Genomic DNA, 27705 nt, shown 5'->3' on the forward strand with positions numbered 1-27705 from the left:
AGTTACTGAAGAGAGAAAACCCACATTTGTGGGACTGTGTGAAGCTGAAATGAAGTGAACAAGCAGCACCTGCATGGCCAGAGTGTTATAGCTTAAGATACCTGTTAATCAACCGGCACTGTTTGACCTGCAGGATGCTGGTACTATTTAGACCTTTTAACAGACTCATCTTTTAGGTTATGGTACAGTTAATCTCAGAAGAGGAGAGATACCGGCCTTCCCAGCAGTGTGGTTATTTGGTACCACCAGAGTTTGAATGGTCTTGTTCTTGAGTATTAATTTGAACAAACTGATACAAGTATGTTCACAGTGAATTTACCGTCTGTCTCTTCCTGTCTCTTCATCTTTCTTTGTATTTCATATCCGGTCTGTCATCATTTCACGGTTCTTCTCAGCAGTCTCGTCTCATTTATTTCTCAGTCTTTTGGATTGATCTCCGGCACTTTAACAGTGTCCCACTTCTCCCCACGTCCGCCAATCTCTCTTTTTCTTCCTCTCGGTGTTCACTCCTCAACACTCTTCATTCATCTTTAAGTCTCTTCATCTTTTCTTCACTCTTCTCAAGCCATTTTCTGTTTTATATGCAATCCACATGCCAACTAACATGACGTGTAGCTTATAAAGAACGGATACAGCAGAGTGTTGAAGGTATTGCGAGTCATTCATTACTTTTTTTTGTTAGATCCCACATCTGCTTGAGTCAGCCGTAGTTAAGATAATTGCCATGTGTTTGGAGAGGAAAGGCTGTGCGGCTTATTTATAGAATAAGGGGCAACCACAGCGATGTGTCAGCAAAGAGATTTGTATTTTGACAGATAGATTTTTGTTTGTTGGGTTGTAAATGTGGTGGACAAAAGGAGAGGTACCGTGAGAAGAACTGTTACGTTTGTATTGTGCAACCCTTTGATAGTGTTGGCTACAATATCTTTTACATTTTATCAGTCCAGAAGAAGTTTAACAGGTTTGAACTATATCGGAGACAGATGCATCAACAGCCAGGTCTGTACGGACACAAGATCACATTAATTAGCTTTCTGTCACATGTTTACGATTGCTGTTGATCCTTCCAAAATTGGTTTTGACACTGGTAGAAAATCAATTCATTTCTCACACTGTACTGCCTCCTGTGTAATTCAGTGAGGTAGAGCTAAGTAATATTGACCAGATTTTATTCTGTATGATCTCAGTGTCAGTTCAGATTCAGCTGCTTGAGGAAGCTTAAAGTATGTTTAAAGAGGTTTATCCATCCAATAAAGGAAGAAGCACACGAATGCCCAACGATACAAAACTATAAATTATCTCTCTTTTAATAAGAGCGAGCTGAGTGTTCTGCCGCAGTGAAAGATGATAAATCATTTATAACTCCCTTATAAATCTTCCCCTGAGTGAACCGATGCTATGTGCTGAAGCTACACTGGGCAATATTTTATGTTAATTACAAGCTGTATTATTATCCCATATATCCAGTTTGTCCTTGGGGCCTGATTTATACACTCAGATTGGAAAAGTTACTCCTCTGCCTCTCGTCCGTTTGGTATCATTTAGTATAAAACATCGCTGAAGGTTTCTTAACAGGAGTATGCTATGTGCATTTTACCAACATTATATGCCCCCCCGCTGCTTTTTAAAGTTCAAACTGTGTTTTATAAGCACTGTCTCTGCCTCTCACTGCTATTTAGAGCTGCCAACGTGTGAAGCCATGCCTGGTGCTGCTTTAAAGCCTATATGTTTATGCTTTTAGCTCCGCGAGCCGATGCCAAGTCCAATCCACTGAAGAACACTTGGCAGTTCAAATAGGAACGTTAACACAAGACAGACGGACGTGCAATTTTCTCATAGTTCTCATAGTTTACATGGTGCAACAGTGTAATCATTTAAAAAACATTTAAGCTGCGTGCTCGTTATCTGTGCTTTCAGAATCACTCGTTATCATACAATCTGTCTGGAGATGTCGTTCTGGTACTGTGTGTGTGTGTGTGTGTGTTTGTTATTTGCGTAAGATATGTTATAGTTTCTTTTGTTTAGTTCGAGTGTTCAGTGTGATAAGAGAAATACCGCGGCAAGACAAACAACAGACAATTGTCTGTGTGGTAGATACTGCTGGAAGTTTGTGTCTTTGACCAACATGTCAGTTTATCTTATTGTTTGTCTGTTGAAACATTTTCTTCTTAACTGACACAAAACCTCTGGACCATCTGTTACCAAAACAGATATTTGCATTGGGTGTCATGTGTATTTTGTGCATTAATTATTGCTCCTTATACCCATGACTGTGTGTAAACCAAATTTCCCATTGAGAACATTATAAACTTGACTCTACTCTCCCCGATGGAGTCCGGAGTCCATTATCTTGAACTGAGCACCCTCATTATTCCCAGTAAAAGCACAATTTGTCATTTTTACATTCCTCTTCGCCGAATGTAAATCCTTCATTTTGTCTTCCTCTCCTCTTTCAGAGCTAATTCAGAACGGCCGCCTGCTGACGCTGCCCCTGGTGGCCGGGGACCTACACTCCCTGCTGCCTGACGAAGACAGGAGGCGCCTCTACGTGGCCATGAAAGATAACCTGCTGTCTACCAGTCTGGACGACATAACGCAGAACCCGCGCAAGGTTAGAGCTGGAGGACACATACACACATTCACGTACCATTCCAGGCGAGGTACAATACAAACATACAGCATTCAAGTTGATATTGCTGATGAAGGCCTGGAGATAAAAACATAATACACACATAAACTCCAAGTCAAATGACAGCAGATTCAGATAACTAATGTGTCAGTGCTTTGATGGGACTAATTAGTGACGATAGGAGGAAGAGGAAAGTCACACCCTCCGATCGCTTATCTGTCTTTAATCATTAACTCTTATTTCAGAAATACACATCTGTTCTTCCTCAATTTCTGTTTTCTGTTTTGTGAAGTCGAATTAAAATATTTTCCTCTGGCTCATCTTTCCACCTACAGTTCCAGCTTGGTCTCTCTATTACAGCTGCAGGATAAAACATCTCCAAAATGTGGTTTTATTTTTGACCTCGTCACCGTGTACTGTTTAGATTATCCACAAATTATTTCTACACATTTCTCACATTCCTACCTCCACCACTGTCCACGTTGACTGCCGAGCAGCAGAACCCTTGTTGGCGCTGGAGAGTGACTTTTAAAGAAGAGCAGCTGGAGGTTGGATCAAGTTACGAACAAAGGCAGATCACCTGCACACCACATTTTTGAATCATCAACAACAAAATGTGTGCGGCCTGTTAAAGAAACATTTTCTGTAGTCAATGGATTTCTTATACCAGCGAGTGCTTCTGCCTTTTCTATTGTGTCGGATTAATCAAGTTTTTTTTAAGGCGTATATCAACATTTTAAGGACCAGTGTTTTCACATGGCATCAATAATATGAAGCTTAAAACCCTGAGGCAGACCCCCTGCTCTGCTCTGACCTGTCTTGATGCAGCTGGTCAAGTTCCCGCTATAGACTATATTCCTGCAATGCTCCTACTCACCAATGGTGCAATTTACAAAGCGTTTCCAACATCAGTATAAGCAGTATTCATATTCACAGGAGCTCCAACCAAGATTTGCAGCAAGTAACACAGGGACATAAAATCTGGTTCTACCAATAAATCAATACATCAATGATCGATGGTATTAGATATAAGTTACAGGTTTGTTACAGTATACCTGGGTTCCTTCTGCAGCTTTCATTTTATACCCAGACAGACACGGTGACGAGTTCAGGGTCACGGCAAGGACGGCGACAGCGCTTCCTTTTCATAACTCCGCCCTGTCGGATCAAATCAATACCCTCATCTGTCAGACGAGCACGCGAGCTATCAGAGAGTCAAACAGGTATAGGCAAGCAGGCACGCAGACAGACAGAGAGACAGACAGACAGCAGTCAAGCTGGCCAGCCACCCACTCAGCCAGGCAGTCAGCCAACAAAAGGATAGATAGTCATAGTCAACTCATAACTCAGCTCCATGCTGGCTGTAAAGTAATATATTTGTGCATACAGTATTTATAGTCTGTTTAGACTGTTCCAGCTCGTGTGCAGTTTTTTCCCTCGTGGTGTTAAAACCACTCACAGTGCCGTGTTCTCTACATTTCTGTTTATTTCCTCTGCTACTGACATCCAGAGCTTCTTGTCAGTGCAGCTTAAGATAAACTTATTCCTACTTTTTTCATTTATTTCTTTATCGTGTTTTACACCTAACACACATACTTGTATAAATGCGCAGTCTTGCTGTCTCAATAAAACTGGTTTTGGCACAGAGAGATGGACACGTAACCAGTTCCTCCGGTCCACCCCAGTTCAGGGCAGAGTGACGAACGTGACGCCGTTGCCTTCAGACGCGCTTTTCTTTGATCAGGCCAGAAACCCTCAAGGCATTCCTTCTGTGTGAGTCTGCAGCTGGCAACCCACATTACACAAAGGGTCACCAAGGGTTTGAGTGTGTTTGTGGCTTCTTGTTGCATACTTGTCCTTTAGTCATCCACGCTACTTCTTTTGTTTCCATTTTCTTTCTTTCCTTTTCAGCTCTGGTTTTCTCTACCAAAGTACAGAAATGAGTCATTTCTCAACATCAAATTTTCCTTTTTTTTCTGCCAGTGATTTCTATACTGCCTACACCCACATTCCTGTATGTCGTATAAACTGACAACCAGCAAGCTCTTCACAGAGGGTCAAATTTCCATTAACCAAAGTCTTTACCTGGTGAGAATCCTTTAGTGGTGGTCCATGTTCCTGTCAGTGTGTGGTATTTTGTAGATAAGGGGCAACGTGGTCTCTAATCTAATCTGATCGTCTCGGCTCCGCACAGGGCTCTGCGGGTATGACTACATCAGGGAACAATTACTGGACATCCAGAAGAAATTGTTTCCTTCAACCAGCAGTTGTCAGTATTCACTTACGAAGAGTTGGTGTCACATTTTATTCAAGCAAATTCCGACTTTTTGCTGAAAGAAATTTGAGCAGCTTGAGATTTGTCTACTAGGACCAATATCGATGCACAGGTCTTATTTCTATCACTATCAATGATGATAACACTTGTGATAAGTTCTTGTTGATTAAGTTCCTTCATTTTTTCAATAAACTTTGCAGTTCATAGGATATGCAAAGATAAGTGAGGACGATCACTTATCCAATTGTTTCAATCTCAGCTTCCCCGCTGTGGTCTCTTAGGCAATGACAGGCACAAGGAAGTATTTAGATTAGTCATGTAGCTGCCATTATTCTCTATCTCTCTCTCTCTCTCTCTCTCTCTCTCTCTCTCTCTCTCTCTCTCTCTCTCTCTCTCTGTGTCTCTCTCTCTCTCTCTCTCTCTCTCTCATCTATTATTACCTCATCTATTATTTCCTTTCCTAATGGCTTGACATGAATGCAGTGGAATGATCCCTACTGTGTGTGTTTTAAATATTATATAATGAATATGTTCAGTTTTAAATGAATCCACTGGTGAGGTTGAACTAAGCCATTTAACACACACACACACACACACACACACACACACACACACACACACACACACAAAACCTAACCTAAACAGGCACGAAGCAATTGCGACTCGATTTTTAACAAGCTATTGATTTTGTTCACACACAAAACTGTCTCATGCCTTCACAAAAGACTTAAATAGGTGACGTCTCCAGATCTGCCCCCGAGCCATACGTTTGACAGGGTTCCTTGTCTCGCCTTATTTCTGCATAACAGAGGTTTTTATTTCTTTCTCTTTTGGAACAATGTCATTTATTGTCTTATTGGGCAGTGATGCACATGGCAGAGAGAGAGCCTACATACATTATGAAGAAAATGAAACACAACGTATCGTGAACTGGGCTGTGGGCTGGCTGATGATCAGAAAAGGACATGCGGCCATGAGTATTTTGGCTTCTGTTTAAGCAAACTGCCTAATCAAAACAAATCAGCCAATATTTTTGCTTCCTAGCCAGAGTGTTGTTCTGTTAAGGTAATAGGCACAGAATCAGATTCTTCTTAAGTATGTCAGGTCCTAGAAAAACTTCCAATTGGTAAAACTGGAACAGGCGTAACCACACAAATGATATTCTAAAAAACAAATGTTTCTGCATGACAACATTATTATGGTTTACATCTACAGTACCCAGGGGGCTGCTAAGAAAACCTACTGATTTCTTTGTCCAAACTGATTACACTGGTTGCATAATGGTGCACATGTAACTGTAGCTAAAGAGTGTAGTCACTGCCAAATGGTAGATTAATTTGTCATGCTGCCACCATTACTGCTGCTCTGACAGCTTGACTCATCAAAAGGACTCAGCAGTGCTGCCAGGTGGTTTTAACTTTCTCCTCCCCGAAGCTGCCTCGCCAGAGGTATTGAATCCTCCCTCTTCTCCTCCGGCCTTTTTTCATCTAGATTAGTCATGTTTTGCTGAGTCTCCCTGCCTCGCTGCCTCGTCAAGCACCTGCCAATGCCAAAAGCCTTTCATCTGTGATGTAGAGTCAGTAATAAAGTTTTTAAATCTCTTTCTCTCCCTCTCTGCTTTCTGTATGTCTCTTGCTCTTTGTAGCTATACTGGCCAGCCAGTCCAGACCGTGTCCAAGAGTGTCTCATGGCTGGGAAGGATCCAGAGGTGAGTCAACACATTCTCTCACACACACACACACACACACACATAAACACACAAAGGGATTACATAAGCGAGGCAACATATACCACTGTAACTACTGTACTGTTTAAAAGTCACAGAAAATTAATCCACACAGAATTCTACACAGACATAGATCAGCGGCTCACACGTCATTTCAAGTTTAACAACGTTTCTTCACCGTGTGCTGCAATGTCATGCTGTCACACCAGAAACGGTCTGAAGAGTTCTGCAGCAATAAAGTTGCATTATGGATTACAATCTAGAGCAGAACTAAAGTTGAATCGGATTCATTTGGGAACAATAAACACAGAGAGCTCTGATGCTGGTGAGAATATCGAGATTCAGGTGAGGTAGTTTTATTCAGACAACAAAACGACACGTACAGGACAAAATGACAAAATGACTTTGACAGGGAACTCAAGGAAAGCAAACAAACATATCTTACTTTCAATTTCCATGTAGCCAGGGATATTCATGTCATCTGTCAGTGACATCTGTCAGTTTGGGTCAAAGTTAAACTTGCATTATTCACATACACAACAGATTCTAACAAGAAACATCCAGTTCATGTTTTTGATGATATTATTTCAACAAATCTCAACTTGGCTCCTTATGTTGTTACTTTTGGTGATAAAAATTCAACCAATTTATATGAAATAACCACTACCTTATATATGTAATAAAACAATATCACAAAATACTTTACACACTCCATTATTCCTCACACTGTGGTCCCTCCGTGTGTGTCTCTCTGTCCAGTTGGAGTGTGCTAACTTCCTGCGAGTTCTGCAGCCGTTTAATCAGACTCACCTGTACGTTTGTGGCACTGGAGCCTTCAACCCCCGATGTGCTTTCATAGCTACCAGCGTCTTCCTACAGGTATTATTGCAAGCACACATACACACACAAATAATCTTTAACCAGCTGGAAGTGTGAAATCCAACGGAGTGATATGTCTTTTCTCCAGCTGATTGCGTCACATTCATTTCAGGAGTTGCATTCCCCCAGACAATCTTTAATTTATATCGTATCAATAAAAGTTGCCATAATGAAGCAATGCTTCTCCTGCCACCCACCGTCCTGTGTGTGTGCACGGACTCCTAGTCCCAGCCCCTATGTGCAGGCCTATCAGCAGCTGAAATACATGTGTGGTGTCTGCCCCTATGCCCATATAGCTACCAGGGTTCACCCTGTGCCATCTGTCCATAGTATATACAATGTACCTTTTGTCATTGAGACTGCACTCTGGGGGCCACCGGACACTGTCGATTTGTTAGTTGACATGTTTATGTTGAAAATAATATGAATTTAAATCTTCTTTATTCCACTCTGACCCGTCGTATCGTTCATGTCTCATGATTTAGACACATTGTGACAGGAATAGGTTAATGGTTCTAAAATTCCCTGTTGTGTGTGTGTGTGTGTGTGTGTGTGTGTGTGTGGGGGGGGGGGGGGGGGGGGGTTGTGCATTCCTGCAGTCGTATTTGGGTGTGTGTGCGCGTGAATGTGTGTCAGGGACCAGCTAATACCATGAAAGGGTGTCTGAGATCAGAGAGGTTCAGCCGTGGTGCTTAGAGGAGCTGGTGGTGCTGAGTGGTTTAAGACTGGACTTCACACATTTTTTAATCCCACCACTTAGCCCGATTACCCTCTATTAGTCACTTGCTCTGTGCGTATGTGTGGCAGGCTAGTTCAGCTGGCTGAAAAAGTCGTTCTGCCTATTTGTTAGGATGAATTCAATTATTTAAAAAAATCAAAGAATGAATTAAAGAGTCACAGCCTGTCAGTCTGCCCAAACAACTTGTTTTCTCCTGTTTGTCTTCTTCTGTCTAGCTGATTTTCTCTCTCTCTGACCTTTGGCTCTGTTTTCTTTGCCAGTCAGAGCACCAGACTCTCTCCTACAGCCAGACAGAGTGTGGGAAAGGGAAATGTCCCTACGATCCGTTTCAGAAAACAGCCTCTGATGTCGTTGGTAAGTTTTTCCGAAACCACAACTCAAATAAACTACGAATTATAAGTCATCATAGCAAAAACCATAGCTTGTCTGTGAGGTTTTAGGTTGGTGTGGATGGCCAGTTTCACCTGAGACAAATTAATCAAACAAACTAAACAAAAAATATGGGTTTGTTGTTGCAGTACCGCAAGATACCCCCTGAAGAAAGATCAGCACACTACTTACATTGTTAATATTATGATTCGTTTGAGGGATTGGATTTTTTCCCTCATAAGGCCACCTCAACATAATGTCGACATTTCTTTCTCAATATGGGTGGTTAGCAGGAGGAGTAACACAAACTTACACTGTGTCTTAGTGTCAGCAGCATGTCAGCAGCTTCAGTGCTCCATCTGTGTCTACACAGGATGCATTCAGGCGCAGTATTGAGTGTAGGAGTTTTGGCAGCGCTCAGAGCCCAACACACAATCACTGGAAATGTGTAAATTAGTTACAGTATGTCTACAATAGGAGTATCATGAGTTTTCTTCTTAAGTATTTAGTTGTGTAACGGACCACTGTTGATCCCCTCGCCATTCGGCACGCATGTGAACCGCGGATTATTTACAGTTTAACGTTAAACACCACAGTGTGAAATAAAGTCTTACTGACGATCGTTATCCGCCAATATTCAGTCAAATATGCAATCAGGGCATCCGCATATATGCTTTTCTAGTCGCCGATCTCTTGTAATGTTACATTGTAAACAACCAATCACTGTTTAAATTGACACGAGGAGAACGAAGGTCTGTTCAGTTACATTGTGATGCGTTCAGGCTCTGTTCAGTGAAAATGAGGATTGGGCGAAGGTAAATTATGACGTTATCATGTGTTCTCATGTAATCTTGTAAATTGTAGTGTTGGTGAGAGACTTGAATAAATCCAGTTGTTTGAAGGAGATGTTTTCACAACAACATAAACGGATATTAAAAAAGGAAGTATTAAAATACTTCTAAGCAGCTTATTAAAACTACTAATGACAAGATTTGTTTTAGTCCATAAATATACAATCTTTTAATTCCTTATCATTTGAATTGTGTGTTTTTATGAAGGAAAAAAAACCCAATATATATTACTAGAACAAAGTCAAAGGATTTAGAATTTTTGATGGTTTACACTGACTTCAGAGTCGTTGAAATAAGTTTTGGGACGGTGGAAGTGGAAGAGACTACAATTTTTTTATAGAAAGCCTGAGTTACAAACTTCATGGCACGGGGGGGGATCTGACAAAAAGATTGCATGAACCATTGTGAGAATATGTTGGAATAAACCTAAACTTCAGATGGACAACCTTTCTGTCTTACCTAAAAATACCTAAAGCTTTCGTTATCCTGTGCAGATGGAGAGCTGTATGCTGGGATCACCTCAGACTTCATGAGCCGGGACTCCGCCTTCTTCCGTAGTCTCGGAAGCCGTCACGTCATCCGCAGCGAGCAGTACGACTCCACCTGGCTGCAGGGTGAGTGCAAAGAAAGGTCAAAGAGGAGTAAAAAAATCCTTACTTTTCAAAACTGATCTGTTACCACCGTGGTTGGAGGCCACAACAGAAGTCTGCTTATGTGCAGACTTTTAGTAAGATTCCTGAGATGGTTGGTCCCAAGTATTCTCATCAGAAAATATTGTAATTTATCATCCAGAATACACCAAATAAAATGACCTTTTATTTAGTTAGTATGCTTCCCAGGATTTCTATTGATTGCCTTCTTTGTCATGTGTGAGTCATGTTGTGCCACATGAAACATTTTCCACACCTGCTAACAGCTGACATGCTAACAGTCTTTGAATTATTTATCAAACAGCTACTCCTTTAACGCATATCTGTTATTTTTCTACATCTATTTCTCAAGTGAAGTGTTCTCTTTGGTCATAATGCATTTAACAATTTTACTTATTTTATATACTGAATATTCTGGACTAAACTGAATGTCTTTTGCTCAAACTAAACATCTGTAAAACCATCTCCTGCACGCCCGGTCAGTGTTTTATCAGGCCAGTCTGTCAGCTGACAACAACAAGATACATGTTGACTCTCTCTGCTGTTTGTAAACTCAGTTGTACCTGTCTGTTTCTCTCCCTGTCTCTCTCTCTCTCCCCAGATGCCCAGTTTGTGCGGGTAGCGCCGCTGTCTGAAACTGATAACCCCGAAGATGATAAAGTCTACGTATTTTTCACTGAGCGCGCTCAAGAGGCAGAAGGGGCTGCTGGGAAGGTGCTCTACTCCAGAGTGGCACGTGTGTGCAAGGTATGAAGTGTGTTTGTTGGAGACAGATAGAGGCCAGCTTTGTGTGTTTGTTTGTTCATATCAGAAACTGTCTGCATGTAGTTTATGTAAATATATGCGTTTGCCTGAACAAGTAAAGTATGTACGTGCTGTTCAGTGCTTGTGTCTGCGCCTGTTGAGGTGTGTGTTTACGTAAAAAGCGGTGTGATTGGCTGTTCCTGCCAGCTTGTATAGATGCGCTTTTTGAAGTCTGTGTATAGGGGACTGTTTATGTGTGTCGCTATCACTGTGTCTTCACTGTGTCTTCTGCTCCACTGTGATACGCTGTGAATGTTTGTACTGTTTGCCTTTTAATGTAGATATGTGTAAACAATCATGACCATGTATGTGTGTTTGCGTAAATATTGTTTCCTGCCTATGTGTGCATGTATGTGTTTCCAACATCAATCAGTAGTCACATTTTGCAACAATCAGTTAATTAATTGACAGGAAATAAATTGGCAACTATTTGGATGATCAATTAATCGTTCAATTCCTTTTTTAAGCAACATTGACAAATACGAAATGAAATGTGTAAATTAGTTACAGTATGTCTGCAACAGGAGATTCATGAGTTTTCTTTGGATATAATAAAAAGTATTGGTACAGCTTCTCCAATTTGAGGATTTGCCACCTCTGTCAGTATTACATTATAGTTAGTTTGAGTTTTGGGCTGTTGGCCGAACAAAAAACAAATCTATTTGAAGATATAACCCTGGGCTCTAGGAAAGTATGATGTTCATCTTTCCCTTTTTTCTAATGTTTTACAGACCAAATGACAATAATAATCAATCATTTGACAAGATAATGGATAGTTTAATCAACAATGAATGTGTTACATGAACATAGCAATAGCAATATTTTTGATAGGGTATCTCAGTTGTGAGATACTATAAAATAAAAGTAATTGTCGGTCATAATCATTGAAAATTATCGTTTAGTATTTTTACAATTGGCTTTATATTATTTAATGTTTATTTAGATCCTCATTAGCTTCCACCAGGTGACTAGTTATCCTGGTTTTCACATAGATTATTATAGTAGAAATATAAAATAAACCAGTGGGATCTATGTTTCTGCCTTCTTTGAATGTGAAGTAGATTGTGTTTGTGAGGAAGAATGAGTGATGATTGACCTAAAGTAGACAGAAAGTAGAAATTGCTTCATTAAATTACTCTTTTTATTTGTGTGTGTAGAATGACATCGGAGGCCAGAGGAGTTTAGTCAACAAGTGGAGTACCTTCCAGAAGGCCCGTATGGTGTGTTCAGTCCCCGGACCGGATGGCCTACAGACACACTTTGACCAGCTGCGTGAGTGCACACGAGCATCAAAGGACAAACACATTGCATGCACAGTAAAACCAATCAAACTGCCCTCAACCACTGGTCACATCAATAGCTGGAGCTCTGCCATTTAATGTGCAGATACGTACGTGTGTTTTAGAGTGTGATTCGCACAAAGTTGTTGCTCAAATATTTTGAAATGACGAGGGAGAGTTTGCTGACTGAAGAACTTCAGTCTGGAGTTCTGAACCACAGCTTCAGAGTGAGTGAGTGTCTATGTGGCTCCACTGTTACCACGGTGATCAAGAGCCCTGTGGCTCACCTTGGGTTCGTCTTCGTGCCTCAGACTTGGTTACCATGGAAACTGGCCTCAACATTCAGTTGCTGTGGGCTTATTCATTTTCAAGGATTTGCGCCAGTGTGCTCCGGTTGGCTCTGTCTGTGTGTGTCTGTGTGTCTGTCTATAGGTGCAGGTCTATGTATCTGTGTAAGTCTTTGTATGCACTGAGAGTATGGGGAACATGAAACCAATACATTAATGTCACAAAGCAAAAACTATGCATAGTGCTCAGAAGCAAACGCATTGAACAATGCTCTAGTGTTCAGAAGTTGTCATCGACATCTTCAGTGTAGGCTGACATACAATGAATGATTTGTCTAAACTATTGTCATTTTAGCGAGCACATTTCCTCTCTTAACACCTCATTACTAGGGAGTCATTATCAAGAAGACTCATTCTGATTTCAAATGACTCTGTTGATCACTCCGTTAACCCATTCAGGGTTGGTTTAATCCATGTCACTGTGTCAATTTGAATGCAATTTGAATGCTGTTAGCATTTAAATCACCCCAGATGGAACTCGAACCCACAATCCCTGGCTTAGGAGGCCAGTGCCTTATCCATTAGGCCACTGGGGCTCCGATTGTGGGGTTTTGAGAGTTCCTGTTTGCATCAGGGACTGTTGTTCCTAACATGTGGACTGACATACAATGAATGATATTCCGCTCTGCTACTCTGCTTTTCATCACCCCATATGGGACTCAGAAGTCTTTGTATGCACTGAGAGTATGGGGAACATGAGACCAACACATTGATGTCGCGAAGCAAAAACTATGCTCTAGTGCTCAGAAGCAAATGCATTGATGTATCGTACAATGCTATAGTGCTCAGAAGTTGTCGTCGCAAAGCAATAACAATGCTATAGTGCTCAGAGGTCTTTGTATGCAGCACTGACTGTTTTTCCCGACATCTGCAGTGTAGGCTGACATCCAATCAATGATTTGTCGAAACTATTGTCAAGCGAGCAAAATTCCCCTTTTAACACCCCATTACTAAGCCACTAGGGAGTCATTATCAAGTAGACTCATACTGATTTCAAATGACTCTGTTGATCACTCCGTTAACCCATTCAGGGTTGGTTTAATCCATGTCACTGTCTCAATTTGAATGCAGTGTACTAGTCTGAAATGCTGTTAGCAGAGGATGGTTTCGATCCATCGACCTCTGGGTTATGGGCCCAGCACGCTTCCGCTGCTTTGTATGAACCACTGACCACTCCGTGGATCACTCCGTTAACCCATTCAGAGTGACTACAGTTGTTGGTTTGATCCAAGATTTTGTCAGTTAGATTGCAGTGGAAGAATACAGTTAAAATACAGATAGCAGAGGATGGTTTCGATCCATCGACCTCTGGGTTATGGGCCCAGCACGCTTCCGCTGCGCCACTCTGCTGTCTGTCTCTCCATGTGGGATTCGAACCCATGATACCTGGCTTTCGAGGCCAGACAGCAAAGACAATCCACAGTGGGCAATAAACAGCATTGAGCAAACATGTCAAAGCAAAGCACTGAAAATATGGACAACATAAGACAAATGCACCAATGTTTCGTAGCAACAATGCTATGGTTCTCAGTAGTTTTCGTCGCAAAGCAATAACAATGCTGTGGTGCTCAAAAATCTTTGTATGAACCACTGACCACTCCGTGGATCACTCCGTTAACCCATTCAGAGTGACTACAGTTGTTGGTTTGATCCAAGATTTTGTCAGTTAGATTGCAGTAGAAGAATACAGTTAAAATACAGATAGCAGAGGATGGTTTCGATCCATCGACCTCTGGGTTATGGGCCCAGCACGCTTCCGCTGCGCCACTCTGCTGTCTGTCTCGCCATGTGGGATTCGAACCCATGATACCTGGCTTTCGAGGCCAGACAGCAAAGACAATCCACAGTGGGCAATAAACAGCATTGAGCAAACATGTCAAAGCAAAGCACTGAAAATATGGACAACATAAGACAAATGCATCAATGTTTTGGAGCAACAATGCTATGGTTCTCAGAAGTCTTCGTCGCAAAGCAATAACAATGCTGTGGTGCTCAAAAATCTTTGTATGCACCACTGACCACTCCGTGGATCACTCCGTTAACCCATTCAGAGTGACTACAGTTGTTGGTTTGATCCAAGATTTTGTCAGTTAGATTGCAGTGGAAGAATACAGTTAAAATACAGATAGCAGAGGATGGTTTCGATCCATCGACCTCTGGGTTATGGGCCCAGCACGCTTCCGCTGCGCTACTCTGCTGTCTGTCTCGCCATGTGGGATTCGAACCCATGATACCTGGCTTTCGAGGCCAGACAGCAAAGACAATCCACAGTGGGCAATAAACAGCATTGAGCAAACATGTCAAAGCAAAGCATTGAAAATATGGACAACATAAGACAAATGCATCAATGTTTCGTAGCAACAATGCTATGGTTCTCAGTAGTTTTCGTCGCAAAGCAATAACAATGCTGTGGTGCTCAAAAATCTTTGTATGAACCACTGACCACTCCGTGGATCACTCCGTTAACCCATTCAGAGTGACTACAGTTGTTGGTTTGATCCAAGATTTTGTCAGTTAGATTGCAGTAGAAGAATACAGTTAAAATACAGATAGCAGAGGATGGTTTCGATCCATCGACCTCTGGGTTATGGGCCCAGCACGCTTCCGCTGCGCCACTCTGCTGTCTGTCTCTCCATGTGGGTTTCGAACCCATGATACCTGGCTTTCGAGGCCAGACAGCAAAGACAATCCACAGTGGGCAATAAACAGCATTGAGCAAACATGTCAAAGCAAAGCACTGAAAATATGGACAACATAAGACAAATGCATCAATGTTTTGGAGCAACAATGCTATGGTTCTCAGAAGTCTTCGTCGCAAAGCAATAACAATGCTGTGGTGCTCAAAAATCTTTGTATGCACCACTGACCACTCCGTGGATCACTCCGTTAACCCATTCAGAGTGACTACAGTTGTTGGTTTGATCCAAGATTTTGTCAGTTAGATTGCAGTGGAAGAATACAGTTAAAATACAGATAGCAGAGGATGGTTTCGATCCATCGACCTCTGGGTTATGGGCCCAGCACGCTTCCGCTGCGCCACTCTGCTGTCTGTCTCGCCATGTGGGATTCGAACCCATGATACCTGGCTTTCGAGGCCAGACAGCAAAGACAATCCACAGTGGGCAATAAACAGCATTGAGCAAACATGTCAAAGCAAAGCATTGAAAATATGGACAACATAAGACAAATGCATCAATGTTTCGTAGCAACAATGCTATGGTTCTCAGTAGTTTTCGTCGCAAAGCAATAACAATGCTGTGGTGCTCAAAAATCTTTGTATGAACCACTGACCACTCCGTGGATCACTCCGTTAACCCATTCAGAGTGACTACAGTTGTTGGTTTGATCCAAGATTTTGTCAGTTAGATTGCAGTAGAAGAATACAGTTAAAATACAGATAGCAGAGGATGGTTTCGATCCATCGACCTCTGGGTTATGGGCCCAGCACGCTTCCGCTGCGCCACTCTGCTGTCTGTCTCTCCATGTGGGTTTCGAACCCATGATACCTGGCTTTCGAGGCCAGACAGCAAAGACAATCCACAGTGGGCAATAAACAGCATTGAGCAAACATGTCAAAGCAAAGCACTGCAAATATGGACAACATAAGACAAATGCATCAATGCATCAATGTTTCGTAGCAACAATGCTATGGTTCTCAGAAGTCTTCGTCGCAAAGCAATAACAATGCTGTGGTGCTCAAAAATCTTTGTATGCACCACTGACCACTCCGTGGATCACTCCGTTAACCCATTCAGAGTGACTACAGTTGTTGGTTTGATCCAAGATTTTGTCAGTTAGATTGCAGTGGAAGACTACAGTTAAAATACAGTTAGCAGAGGATGGTTTCGATCCATCGACCTCTGGGTTATGGGCCCAGCACGCTTCCGCTGCGCCACTCTGCTGTCTGTCTCTCCATGTGGGTTTCGAACCCACGATACCTGGCTTTCGAGGCCAGACAGCAAAGACAATCCACAGTGGGCAATAAACAGCATTGAGCAAACATGTCAAAGCAAAGCACTGCAAATATGGACAACATAAGACAAATGCATCAATGCATCAATGTTTCGTAGCAACAATGCTATGGTTCTCAGTAGTTTTCGTCGCAAAGCAATAACAATGCTGTGGTGCTCAAAAATCTTTGTATGAACCACTGACCACTCCGTGGATCACTCTGTTAACCCATTCAGAGTGACTACAGTTGTTGGTTTGATCCAAGATTTTGTCAGTTAGATTGCAGTGGAAGAATACAGTTAAAATACAGATAGCAGAGGATGGTTTCGATCCATCGACCTCTGGGTTATGGGCCCAGCACGCTTCCGCTGCGCCACTCTGCTGTCTGTCTCGCCATGTGGGATTCGAACCCATGATACCTGGCTTTCGAGGCCAGACAGCAAAGACAATCCACAGTGGGCAATAAACAGCATTGAGCAAACATGTCAAAGCAAAGCATTGAAAATATGGACAACATAAGACAAATGCATCAATGTTTCGTAGCAACAATGCTATGGTTCTCAGTAGTTTTCGTCGCAAAGCAATAACAATGCTGTGGTGCTCAAAAATCTTTGTATGAACCACTGACCACTCCGTGGATCACTCCGTTAACCCATTCACAGTGACTACAGTTGTTGGTTTGATCCAAGATTTTGTCAGTTAGATTGCAGTAGAAGAATACAGTTAAAATACAGATAGCAGAGGATGGTTTCGATCCATCGACCTCTGGGTTATGGGCCCAGCACGCTTCCGCTGCGCCACTCTGCTGTCTGTCTCGCCATGTGGGATTCGAACCCATGATACCTGGCTTTCGAGGCCAGACAGCAAAGACAATCCACAGTGGGCAATAAACAGCATTGAGCAAACATGTCAAAGCAAAGCACTGAAAATATGGACAACATAAGACAAATGCATCAATGTTTTGGAGCAACAATGCTATGGTTCTCAGAAGTCTTCGTCGCAAAGCAATAACAATGCTGTGGTGCTCAAAAATCTTTGTATGCACCACTGACCACTCCGTGGATCACTCCGTTAACCCATTCAGAGTGACTACAGTTGTTGGTTTGATCCAAGATTTTGTCAGTTAGATTGCAGTGGAAGAATACAGTTAAAATACAGTTAGCAGAGGATGGTTTCGATCCATCGACCTCTGGGTTATGGGCCCAGCACGCTTCCGCTGCGCCACTCTGCTGTCTGTCTCTCCATGTGGGTTTCGAACCCACGATACCTGGCTTTCGAGGCCAGACAGCAAAGACAATCCACAGTGGGCAATAAACAGCATTGAGCAAACATGTCAAAGCAAAGCACTGCAAATATGGACAACATAAGACAAATGCATCAATGCATCAATGTTTCGTAGCAACAATGCTATGGTTCTCAGAAGTCTTCGTCGCAAAGCAATAACAATGCTGTGGTGCTCAAAAATCTTTGTATGCACCACTGACCACTCCGTGGATCACTCTGTTAACCCATTCAGAGTGACTACAGTTGTTGGTTTGATCCAAGATTTTGTCAGTTAGATTGCAGTGGAAGAATACAGTTAAAATACAGATAGCAGAGGATGGTTTCGATCCATCGACCTCTGGGTTATGGGCCCAGCACGCTTCCGCTGCGCCACTCTGCTGTCTGTCTCGCCATGTGGGATTCGAACCCATGATACCTGGCTTTCGAGGCCAGACAGCAAAGACAATCCACAGTGGGCAATAAACAGCATTGAGCAAACATGTCAAAGCAAAGCATTGAAAATATGGACAACATAAGACAAATGCATCAATGTTTCGTAGCAACAATGCTATGGTTCTCAGTAGTTTTCGTCGCAAAGCAATAACAATGCTGTGGTGCTCAAAAATCTTTGTATGAACCACTGACCACTCCGTGGATCACTCCGTTAACCCATTCAGAGTGACTACAGTTGTTGGTTTGATCCAAGATTTTGTCAGTTAGATTGCAGTAGAAGAATACAGTTAAAATACAGATAGCAGAGGATGGTTTCGATCCATCGACCTCTGGGTTATGGGCCCAGCACGCTTCCGCTGCGCCACTCTGCTGTCTGTCTCTTCATGTGGGTTTCGAACCCATGATACCTGGCTTTCGAGGCCAGACAGCAAAGACAATCCACAGTGGGCAATAAACAGCATTGAGCAAACATGTCAAAGCAAAGCACTGCAAATATGGACAACATAAGACAAATGCATCAATGCATCAATGTTTCGTAGCAACAATGCTATGGTTCTCAGAAGTCTTCGTCGCAAAGCAATAACAATGCTGTGGTGCTCAAAAATCTTTGTATGCACCACTGACCACTCCGTGGATCACTCCGTTAACTCATTCAGAGTGACTACAGTTGTTGGTTTGATCCAAGATTTTGTCAGTTAGATTGCAGTGGAAGAATACAGTTAAAATACAGATAGCAGAGGATGGTTTCGATCCATCGACCTCTGGGTTATGGGCCCAGCACGCTTCCGCTGCGCCACTCTGCTTTAAATCACCCCAGATGGGACTCGAACCCACAATCCCTGGCTTAGGAGGCCAGTGCCTTATCCATTAGGCCACTGGGGCTCCGATTGTGGGTTTTGAGAGTTCCTGTTTGCATCAGGGACTGTTGTTCCTAACATGTGGACTGACATACAATGAATGATATTCCGCTCCGCTACTCTGCTTTTCATCACCCCATATGGGACTCAGAAGTCTTTGTATGCACTGAGAGTATGGGGAACATGAGACCAATACATTGATGTCGCGAAGCAAAAACTATGCTCTAGTGCTCAGAAGCAAATGCATTGATGTATCGTACAATGCTATAGTGCTCAGAAGTTGTCGTCGCAAAGCAATAACAATGCTATAGTGCTCAGAGGTCTTTGTATGCAGCACTGACTGTTTTTCCCGACATCTGCAGTGTAGGCTGACATCCAATCAATGATTTGTCGAAACTATTGTCAAGCGAGCAAAATTCCCCTTTTAACACCCCATTACTAAGCCACTAGGGAGTCATTATCAAGTAGACTCATACTGTTTTCAAATGACTCTGTTGATCACTCCGTTAACCCATTCAGGGTTGGTTTAATCCATGTCACTGTGTCAATTTGAATGCAGTGTACTAGTCTGAAATGCTGTTAGCAGAGGATGGTTTCGATCCATCGACCTCTGGGTTATGGGTTATGGGCCCAGCACGCTTCCGCTGCGCCACTCTGCTGTCTGTCTCTCCATGTGGGATTCGAACCCATGATACCTGGCTTTCGAGGCCAGACAGCAAAGACAATCCACAGTGGGCAATAAACAGCATTGAGCAAACATGTCAAAGCAAAGCACTGAAAATATGGACAACATAAGACAAATGCATCAATGTTTCGTAGCAACAATGCTATGGTTCTCAGAAGTCTTCGTCGCAAAGCAATAACAATGCTGTGGTGCTCAAAAATCTTTGTATGCACCACTGACCACTCCGTGGATCACTCCGTTAACCCATTCAGAGTGACTACAGTTGTTGGTTTGATCCAAGATTTTGTCAGTTAGATTGCAGTGGAAGAATACAGTTAAAATACAGATAGCAGAGGATGGTTTCGATCCATCGACCTCTGGGTTATGGGCCCAGCACGCTTCCGCTGCGCCACTCTGCTTTAAATCACCCCAGATGGGACTCGAACCCACAATCCCTGGCTTAGGAGGCCAGTGCCTTATCCATTAGGCCACTGGGGCTCCGATTGTGGGTTTTGAGAGTTCCTGTTTGCATCAGGGACTGTTGTTCCTAACATGTGGACTGACATACAATGAATGATATTCCGCTCCGCTACTCTGCTTTTCATCACCCCATATGGGACTCAGAAGTCTTTGTATGCACTGAGAGTATGGGGAACATGAGACCAATACATTGATGTCGCGAAGCAAAAACTATGCTCTAGTGCTCAGAAGCAAATGCATTGATGTATCGTACAATGCTATAGTGCTCAGAAGTTGTCGTCGCAAAGCAATAACAATGCTATAGTGCTCAGAGGTCTTTGTATGCAGCACTGACTGTTTTTCCCGACATCTGCAGTGTAGGCTGACATCCAATCAATGATTTGTCGAAACTATTGTCAAGCGAGCAAAATTCCCCTTTTAACACCCCATTACTAAGCCACTAGGGAGTCATTATCAAGTAGACTCATACTGATTTCAAATGACTCTGTTGATCACTCCGTTAACCCATTCAGGGTTGGTTTAATCCATGTCACTGTGTCAATTTGAATGCAGTGTACTAGTCTGAAATGCTGTTAGCAGAGGATGGTTTCGATCCATCGACCTCTGGGTTATGGGCCCAGCACGCTTCCGCTGCGCCACTCTGCTGTCTGTCTCTCCATGTGGGTTTCGAACCCATGATACCTGGCTTTCGAGGCCAGACAGCAAAGACAATCCACAGTGGGCAATAAACAGCATTGAGCAAACATGTCAAAGCAAAGCACTGCAAATATGGACAACATAAGACAAATGCATCAATGCATCAATGTTTCGTAGCAACAATGCTATGGTTCTCAGAAGTCTTCGTCGCAAAGCAATAACAATGCTGTGGTGCTCAAAAATCTTTGTATGCACCACTGACCACTCCGTGGATCACTCCGTTAACTCATTCAGAGTGACTACAGTTGTTGGTTTGATCCAAGATTTTGTCAGTTAGATTGCAGTGGAAGAATACAGTTAAAATACAGATAGCAGAGGATGGTTTCGATCCATCGACCTCTGGGTTATGGGCCCAGCACGCTTCCGCTGCGCCACTCTGCTTTAAATCACCCCAGATGGGACTCGAACCCACAATCCCTGGCTTAGGAGGCCAGTGCCTTATCCATTAGGCCACTGGGGCTCCGATTGTGGGTTTTGAGAGTTCCTGTTTGCATCAGGGACTGTTGTTCCTAACATGTGGACTGACATACAATGAATGATATTCCGCTCCGCTACTCTGCTTTTCATCACCCCATATGGGACTCAGAAGTCTTTGTATGCACTGAGAGTATGGGGAACATGAGACCAATACATTGATGTCGCGAAGCAAAAACTATGCTCTAGTGCTCAGAAGCAAATGCATTGATGTATCGTACAATGCTATAGTGCTCAGAAGTTGTCGTCGCAAAGCAATAACAATGCTATAGTGCTCAGAGGTCTTTGTATGCAGCACTGACTGTTTTTCCCGACATCTGCAGTGTAGGCTGACATCCAATCAATGATTTGTCGAAACTATTGTCAAGCGAGCAAAATTCCCCTTTTAACACCCCATTACTAAGCCACTAGGGAGTCATTATCAAGTAGACTCATACTGATTTCAAATGACTTTGTTGATCACTCCGTTAACCCATTCAGGGTTGGTTTAATCCATGTCACTGTGTCAATTTGAATGCAGTGTACTAGTCTGAAATGCTGTTAGCAGAGGATGGTTTCGATCCATCGACCTCTGGGTTATGGGCCCAGCACGCTTCCGCTGCGCCACTCTGCTGTCTGTCTCTCCATGTGGGTTTCGAACCCACGATACCTGGCTTTCGAGGCCAGACAGCAAAGACAATCCACAGTGGGCAATAAACAGCATTGAGCAAACATGTCAAAGCAAAGCACTGCAAATATGGACAACATAAGACAAATGCATCAATGCATCAATGTTTCGTAGCAACAATGCTATGGTTCTCAGAAGTCTTCGTCGCAAAGCAATAACAATGCTGTGGTGCTCAAAAATCTTTGTATGCACCACTGACCACTCCGTGGATCACTCCGTTAACCCATTCAGAGTGACTACAGTTGTTGGTTTGATCCAAGATTTTGTCAGTTAGATTGCAGTGGAAGACTACAGTTAAAATACAGTTAGCAGAGGATGGTTTCGATCCATCGACCTCTGGGTTATGGGCCCAGCACGCTTCCGCTGCGCCACTCTGCTTTAAATCACCCCAGATGGGACTCGAACCCACAATCCCTGGCTTAGGAGGCCAGTGCCTTATCCATTAGGCCACTGGGGCTCCGATTGTGGGTTTTGAGAGTTCCTGTTTGCATCAGGGACTGTTGTTCCTAACATGTGGACTGACATACAATGAATGATATTCCGCTCCGCTACTCTGCTTTTCATCACCCCATATGGGACTCAGAAGTCTTTGTATGCACTGAGAGTATGGGGAACATGAGACCAATACATTGATGTCGCGAAGCAAAAACTATGCTCTAGTGCTCAGAAGCAAATGCATTGATGTATCGTACAATGCTATAGTGCTCAGAAGTTGTCGTCGCAAAGCAATAACAATGCTATAGTGCTCAGAGGTCTTTGTATGCAGCACTGACTGTTTTTCCCGACATCTGCAGTGTAGGCTGACATCCAATCAATGATTTGTCGAAACTATTGTCAAGCGAGCAAAATTCCCCTTTTAACACCCCATTACTAAGCCACTAGGGAGTCATTATCAAGTAGACTCATACTGTTTTCAAATGACTCTGTTGATCACTCCGTTAACCCATTCAGGGTTGGTTTAATCCATGTCACTGTGTCAATTTGAATGCAGTGTACTAGTCTGAAATGCTGTTAGCAGAGGATGGTTTCGATCCATCGACCTCTGGGTTATGGGCCCAGCACGCTTCCGCTGCGCCACTCTGCTGTCTGTCTCTCCATGTGGGATTCGAACCCATGATACCTGGCTTTCGAGGCCAGACAGCAAAGACAATCCACAGTGGGCAATAAACAGCATTGAGCAAACATGTCAAAGCAAAGCACTGAAAATATGGACAACATAAGACAAATGCATCAATGTTTCGTAGCAACAATGCTATGGTTCTCAGAAGTCTTCGTCGCAAAGCAATAACAATGCTGTGGTGCTCAAAAATCTTTGTATGCACCACTGACCACTCCGTGGATCACTCCGTTAACCCATTCAGAGTGACTACAGTTGTTGGTTTGATCCAAGATTTTGTCAGTTAGATTGCAGTGGAAGAATACAGTTAAAATACAGATAGCAGAGGATGGTTTCGATCCATCGACCTCTGGGTTATGGGCCCAGCACGCTTCCGCTGCGCCACTCTGCTTTAAATCACCCCAGATGGGACTCGAACCCACAATCCCTAGCTTAGGAGGCCAGTGCCTTATCCATTAGGCCACTGGGGCTCCGATTGTGGGTTTTGAGAGTTCCTGTTTGCATCAGGGACTGTTGTTCCTAACATGTGGACTGACATACAATGAATGATATTCCGCTCCGCTACTCTGCTTTTCATCACCCCATATGGGACTCAGAAGTCTTTGTATGCACTGAGAGTATGGGGAACATGAGACCAATACATTGATGTCGCGAAGCAAAAACTATGCTCTAGTGCTCAGAAGCAAATGCATTGATGTATCGTACAATGCTATAGTGCTCAGAAGTTGTCGTCGCAAAGCAATAACAATGCTATAGTGCTCAGAGGTCTTTGTATGCAGCACTGACTGTTTTTCCCGACATCTGCAGTGTAGGCTGACATCCAATCAATGATTTGTCGAAACTATTGTCAAGCGAGCAAAATTCCCCTTTTAACACCCCATTACTAAGCCACTAGGGAGTCATTATCAAGTAGACTCATACTGATTTCAAATGACTCTGTTGATCACTCCGTTAACCCATTCAGGGTTGGTTTAATCCATGTCACTGTGTCAATTTGAATGCAGTGTACTAGTCTGAAATGCTGTTAGCAGAGGATGGTTTCGATCCATCGACCTCTGGGTTATGGGCCCAGCACGCTTCCGCTGCGCCACTCTGCTGTCTGTCTCTCCATGTGGGTTTCGAACCCACGATACCTGGCTTTCGAGGCCAGACAGCAAAGACAATCCACAGTGGGCAATAAACAGCATTGAGCAAACATGTCAAAGCAAAGCACTGCAAATATGGACAACATAAGACAAATGCATCAATGCATCAATGTTTCGTAGCAACAATGCTATGGTTCTCAGAAGTCTTCGTCGCAAAGCAATAACAATGCTGTGGTGCTCAAAAATCTTTGTATGCACCACTGACCACTCCGTGGATCACTCCGTTAACCCATTCAGAGTGACTACAGTTGTTGGTTTGATCCAAGATTTTGTCAGTTAGATTGCAGTGGAAGACTACAGTTAAAATACAGTTAGCAGAGGATGGTTTCGATCCATCGACCTCTGGGTTATGGGCCCAGCACGCTTCCGCTGCGCCACTCTGCTTTAAATCACCCCAGATGGGACTCGAACCCACAATCCCTGGCTTAGGAGGCCAGTGCCTTATCCATTAGGCCACTGGGGCTCCGATTGTGGGTTTTGAGAGTTCCTGTTTGCATCAGGGACTGTTGTTCCTAACATGTGGACTGACATACAATGAATGATATTCCGCTCCGCTACTCTGCTTTTCATCACCCCATATGGGACTCAGAAGTCTTTGTATGCACTGAGAGTATGGGGAACATGAGACCAATACATTGATGTCGCGAAGCAAAAACTATGCTCTAGTGCTCAGAAGCAAATGCATTGATGTATCGTACAATGCTATAGTGCTCAGAAGTTGTCGTCGCAAAGCAATAACAATGCTATAGTGCTCAGAGGTCTTTGTATGCAGCACTGACTGTTTTTCCCGACATCTGCAGTGTAGGCTGACATCCAATCAATGATTTGTCGAAACTATTGTCAAGCGAGCAAAATTCCCCTTTTAACACCCCATTACTAAGCCACTAGGGAGTCATTATCAAGTAGACTCATACTGTTTTCAAATGACTCTGTTGATCACTCCGTTAACCCATTCAGGGTTGGTTTAATCCATGTCACTGTGTCAATTTGAATGCAGTGTACTAGTCTGAAATGCTGTTAGCAGAGGATGGTTTCGATCCATCGACCTCTGGGTTATGGGCCCAGCACGCTTCCGCTGCGCCACTCTGCTGTCTGTCTCTCCATGTGGGATTCGAACCCACGATACCTGGCTTTCGAGGCCAGACAGCAAAGACAATCCACAGTGGGCAATAAACAGCATTGAGCAAACATGTCAAAGCAAAGCACTGAAAATATGGACAACATAAGACAAATGCATCAATGTTTCGTAGCAACAATGCTATGGTTCTCAGAAGTCTTCGTCGCAAAGCAATAACAATGCTGTGGTGCTCAAAAATCTTTGTATGCACCACTGACCACTCCGTGGATCACTCCGTTAACCCATTCAGAGTGACTACAGTTGTTGGTTTGATCCAAGATTTTGTCAGTTAGATTGCAGTGGAAGACTACAGTTAAAATACAGTTAGCAGAGGATGGTTTCGATCCATCGACCTCTGGGTTATGGGCCCAGCACGCTTCCGCTGCGTCACTCTGCTGTCTGTCTCTCCATGTGGGTTTCGAACCCACGATACCTGGCTTTCGAGGCCAGACAGCAAAGACAATCCACAGTGGGCAATAAACAGCATTGAGCAAACATGTCAAAGCAAAGCACTGCAAATATGGACAACATAAGACAAATGCATCAATGCATCAATGTTTCGTAGCAACAATGCTATGGTTCTCAGAAGTCTTCGTCGCAAAGCAATAACAATGCTGTGGTGCTCAAAAATCTTTGTATGCACCACTGACCACTCCGTGGATCACTCTGTTAACCCATTCAGAGTGACTACAGTTGTTGGTTTGATCCAAGATTTTGTCAGTTAGATTGCAGTGGAAGAATACAGTTAAAATACAGATAGCAGAGGATGGTTTCGATCCATCGACCTCTGGGTTATGGGCCCAGCACGCTTCCGCTGCGCCACTCTGCTTTAAATCTCGCCATGTGGGTTTCGAACCCACAATCCCTGGCTTAGGAGGCCAGTGCCTTATCCATTAGGCCACTGGGGCTCCGATTGTGGGTTTTGAGAGTTCCTGTTTGCATCAGGGACTGTTGTTCCTAACATGTGGACTGACATACAATGAATGATATTCCGCTCCGCTACTCTGCTTTTCATCACCCCATATGGGACTCAGAAGTCTTTGTATGCACTGAGAGTATGGGGAACATGAGACCAATACATTGATGTCGCGAAGCAAAAACTATGCTCTAGTGCTCAGAAGCAAATGCATTGATGTATCGTACAATGCTATAGTGCTCAGAAGTTGTCGTCGCAAAGCAATAACAATGCTATAGTGCTCAGAGGTCTTTGTATGCAGCACTGACTGTTTTTCCCGACATCTGCAGTGTAGGCTGACATCCAATCAATGATTTGTCGAAACTATTGTCAAGCGAGCAAAATTCCCCTTTTAACACCCCATTACTAAGCCACTAGGGAGTCATTATCAAGTAGACTCATACTGATTTCAAATGACTCTGTTGATCACTCCGTTAACCCATTCAGGGTTGGTTTAATCCATGTCACTGTGTCAATTTGAATGCAGTGTACTAGTCTGAAATGCTGTTAGCAGAGGATGGTTTCGATCCATCGACCTCTGGGTTATGGGCCCAGCACGCTTCCGCTGCGCCACTCTGCTGTCTGTCTCTCCATGTGGGTTTCGAACCCACGATACCTGGCTTTCGAGGCCAGACAGCAAAGACAATCCACAGTGGGCAATAAACAGCATTGAGCAAACATGTCAAAGCAAAGCACTGCAAATATGGACAACATAAGACAAATGCATCAATGCATCAATGTTTCGTAGCAACAATGCTATGGTTCTCAGAAGTCTTCGTCGCAAAGCAATAACAATGCTGTGGTGCTCAAAAATCTTTGTATGCACCACTGACCACTCCGTGGATCACTCCGTTAACCCATTCAGAGTGACTACAGTTGTTGGTTTGATCCAAGATTTTGTCAGTTAGATTGCAGTGGAAGACTACAGTTAAAATACAGTTAGCAGAGGATGGTTTCGATCCATCGACCTCTGGGTTATGGGCCCAGCACGCTTCCGCTGCGTCACTCTGCTGTCTGTCTCTCCATGTGGGTTTCGAACCCACGATACCTGGCTTTCGAGGCCAGACAGCAAAGACAATCCACAGTGGGCAATAAACAGCATTGAGCAAACATGTCAAAGCAAAGCACTGCAAATATGGACAACATAAGACAAATGCATCAATGCATCAATGTTTCGTAGCAACAATGCTATGGTTCTCAGAAGTCTTCGTCGCAAAGCAATAACAATGCTGTGGTGCTCAAAAATCTTTGTATGCACCACTGACCACTCCGTGGATCACTCTGTTAACCCATTCAGAGTGACTACAGTTGTTGGTT

At 43.3% G+C, this 27705-nt stretch overlaps 1 protein-coding gene and 31 non-coding genes across 32 annotated transcripts in view; 1 reads left to right on the forward strand and 31 right to left on the reverse strand.

Annotated features, from left to right (window-relative positions):
• Positions 1-27705, forward strand: part of sema3h (sema domain, immunoglobulin domain (Ig), short basic domain, secreted, (semaphorin) 3H) — a 114074-nt gene that overhangs the window by 15201 nt on the left and 71168 nt on the right. The window contains exons 2-8 of the mRNA XM_076090669.1: positions 2457-2611; positions 6550-6612; positions 7390-7509; positions 8509-8602; positions 9963-10082; positions 10720-10865; positions 12080-12194. Coding sequence (XP_075946784.1) covers positions 2457-2611; positions 6550-6612; positions 7390-7509; positions 8509-8602; positions 9963-10082; positions 10720-10865; positions 12080-12194 — 813 coding nt within the window. The remainder of the gene's footprint in view (positions 1-2456; positions 2612-6549; positions 6613-7389; positions 7510-8508; positions 8603-9962; positions 10083-10719; positions 10866-12079; positions 12195-27705) is intronic.
• trnar-ccu (transfer RNA arginine (anticodon CCU)) lies at positions 13013-13085 on the reverse strand. The gene has a single exon. It is a non-coding gene; the product is annotated as a tRNA-Arg (tRNA).
• Positions 13828-13899, reverse strand: trnam-cau (transfer RNA methionine (anticodon CAU)). Its single transcript has one exon. It is a non-coding gene; the product is annotated as a tRNA-Met (tRNA).
• Positions 14252-14323, reverse strand: trnam-cau (transfer RNA methionine (anticodon CAU)). Its single transcript has one exon. It is a non-coding gene; the product is annotated as a tRNA-Met (tRNA).
• On the reverse strand, positions 15100-15171 carry trnam-cau (transfer RNA methionine (anticodon CAU)). Its single transcript has one exon. It is a non-coding gene; the product is annotated as a tRNA-Met (tRNA).
• trnam-cau (transfer RNA methionine (anticodon CAU)) lies at positions 15524-15595 on the reverse strand. Its single transcript has one exon. It is a non-coding gene; the product is annotated as a tRNA-Met (tRNA).
• On the reverse strand, positions 15948-16019 carry trnam-cau (transfer RNA methionine (anticodon CAU)). Its single transcript has one exon. It is a non-coding gene; the product is annotated as a tRNA-Met (tRNA).
• trnam-cau (transfer RNA methionine (anticodon CAU)) lies at positions 16380-16451 on the reverse strand. The gene has a single exon. It is a non-coding gene; the product is annotated as a tRNA-Met (tRNA).
• trnam-cau (transfer RNA methionine (anticodon CAU)) lies at positions 16812-16883 on the reverse strand. Its single transcript has one exon. It is a non-coding gene; the product is annotated as a tRNA-Met (tRNA).
• trnam-cau (transfer RNA methionine (anticodon CAU)) lies at positions 17236-17307 on the reverse strand. The gene has a single exon. It is a non-coding gene; the product is annotated as a tRNA-Met (tRNA).
• trnam-cau (transfer RNA methionine (anticodon CAU)) lies at positions 17660-17731 on the reverse strand. The gene has a single exon. It is a non-coding gene; the product is annotated as a tRNA-Met (tRNA).
• trnam-cau (transfer RNA methionine (anticodon CAU)) lies at positions 18092-18163 on the reverse strand. Its single transcript has one exon. It is a non-coding gene; the product is annotated as a tRNA-Met (tRNA).
• Positions 18516-18587, reverse strand: trnam-cau (transfer RNA methionine (anticodon CAU)). The gene has a single exon. It is a non-coding gene; the product is annotated as a tRNA-Met (tRNA).
• Positions 18948-19019, reverse strand: trnam-cau (transfer RNA methionine (anticodon CAU)). The gene has a single exon. It is a non-coding gene; the product is annotated as a tRNA-Met (tRNA).
• Positions 19026-19098, reverse strand: trnar-ccu (transfer RNA arginine (anticodon CCU)). Its single transcript has one exon. It is a non-coding gene; the product is annotated as a tRNA-Arg (tRNA).
• Positions 20085-20156, reverse strand: trnam-cau (transfer RNA methionine (anticodon CAU)). Its single transcript has one exon. It is a non-coding gene; the product is annotated as a tRNA-Met (tRNA).
• Positions 20163-20235, reverse strand: trnar-ccu (transfer RNA arginine (anticodon CCU)). Its single transcript has one exon. It is a non-coding gene; the product is annotated as a tRNA-Arg (tRNA).
• Positions 20791-20862, reverse strand: trnam-cau (transfer RNA methionine (anticodon CAU)). The gene has a single exon. It is a non-coding gene; the product is annotated as a tRNA-Met (tRNA).
• trnam-cau (transfer RNA methionine (anticodon CAU)) lies at positions 21223-21294 on the reverse strand. Its single transcript has one exon. It is a non-coding gene; the product is annotated as a tRNA-Met (tRNA).
• trnar-ccu (transfer RNA arginine (anticodon CCU)) lies at positions 21301-21373 on the reverse strand. The gene has a single exon. It is a non-coding gene; the product is annotated as a tRNA-Arg (tRNA).
• trnam-cau (transfer RNA methionine (anticodon CAU)) lies at positions 21929-22000 on the reverse strand. The gene has a single exon. It is a non-coding gene; the product is annotated as a tRNA-Met (tRNA).
• trnam-cau (transfer RNA methionine (anticodon CAU)) lies at positions 22361-22432 on the reverse strand. Its single transcript has one exon. It is a non-coding gene; the product is annotated as a tRNA-Met (tRNA).
• Positions 22439-22511, reverse strand: trnar-ccu (transfer RNA arginine (anticodon CCU)). The gene has a single exon. It is a non-coding gene; the product is annotated as a tRNA-Arg (tRNA).
• trnam-cau (transfer RNA methionine (anticodon CAU)) lies at positions 23067-23138 on the reverse strand. Its single transcript has one exon. It is a non-coding gene; the product is annotated as a tRNA-Met (tRNA).
• On the reverse strand, positions 23491-23562 carry trnam-cau (transfer RNA methionine (anticodon CAU)). The gene has a single exon. It is a non-coding gene; the product is annotated as a tRNA-Met (tRNA).
• Positions 23569-23641, reverse strand: trnar-ccu (transfer RNA arginine (anticodon CCU)). The gene has a single exon. It is a non-coding gene; the product is annotated as a tRNA-Arg (tRNA).
• Positions 24197-24268, reverse strand: trnam-cau (transfer RNA methionine (anticodon CAU)). The gene has a single exon. It is a non-coding gene; the product is annotated as a tRNA-Met (tRNA).
• Positions 24629-24700, reverse strand: trnam-cau (transfer RNA methionine (anticodon CAU)). The gene has a single exon. It is a non-coding gene; the product is annotated as a tRNA-Met (tRNA).
• trnar-ccu (transfer RNA arginine (anticodon CCU)) lies at positions 24707-24779 on the reverse strand. Its single transcript has one exon. It is a non-coding gene; the product is annotated as a tRNA-Arg (tRNA).
• trnam-cau (transfer RNA methionine (anticodon CAU)) lies at positions 25335-25406 on the reverse strand. Its single transcript has one exon. It is a non-coding gene; the product is annotated as a tRNA-Met (tRNA).
• trnam-cau (transfer RNA methionine (anticodon CAU)) lies at positions 26191-26262 on the reverse strand. Its single transcript has one exon. It is a non-coding gene; the product is annotated as a tRNA-Met (tRNA).
• On the reverse strand, positions 26897-26968 carry trnam-cau (transfer RNA methionine (anticodon CAU)). The gene has a single exon. It is a non-coding gene; the product is annotated as a tRNA-Met (tRNA).

Source organism: Anarhichas minor, unplaced genomic scaffold (assembly GCF_050575085.1).
Source record: "Anarhichas minor isolate MPS153535 unplaced genomic scaffold, ASM5057508v1 ptg000003l, whole genome shotgun sequence".
Lineage (NCBI taxonomy): Eukaryota > Metazoa > Chordata > Actinopteri > Perciformes > Anarhichadidae > Anarhichas > Anarhichas minor.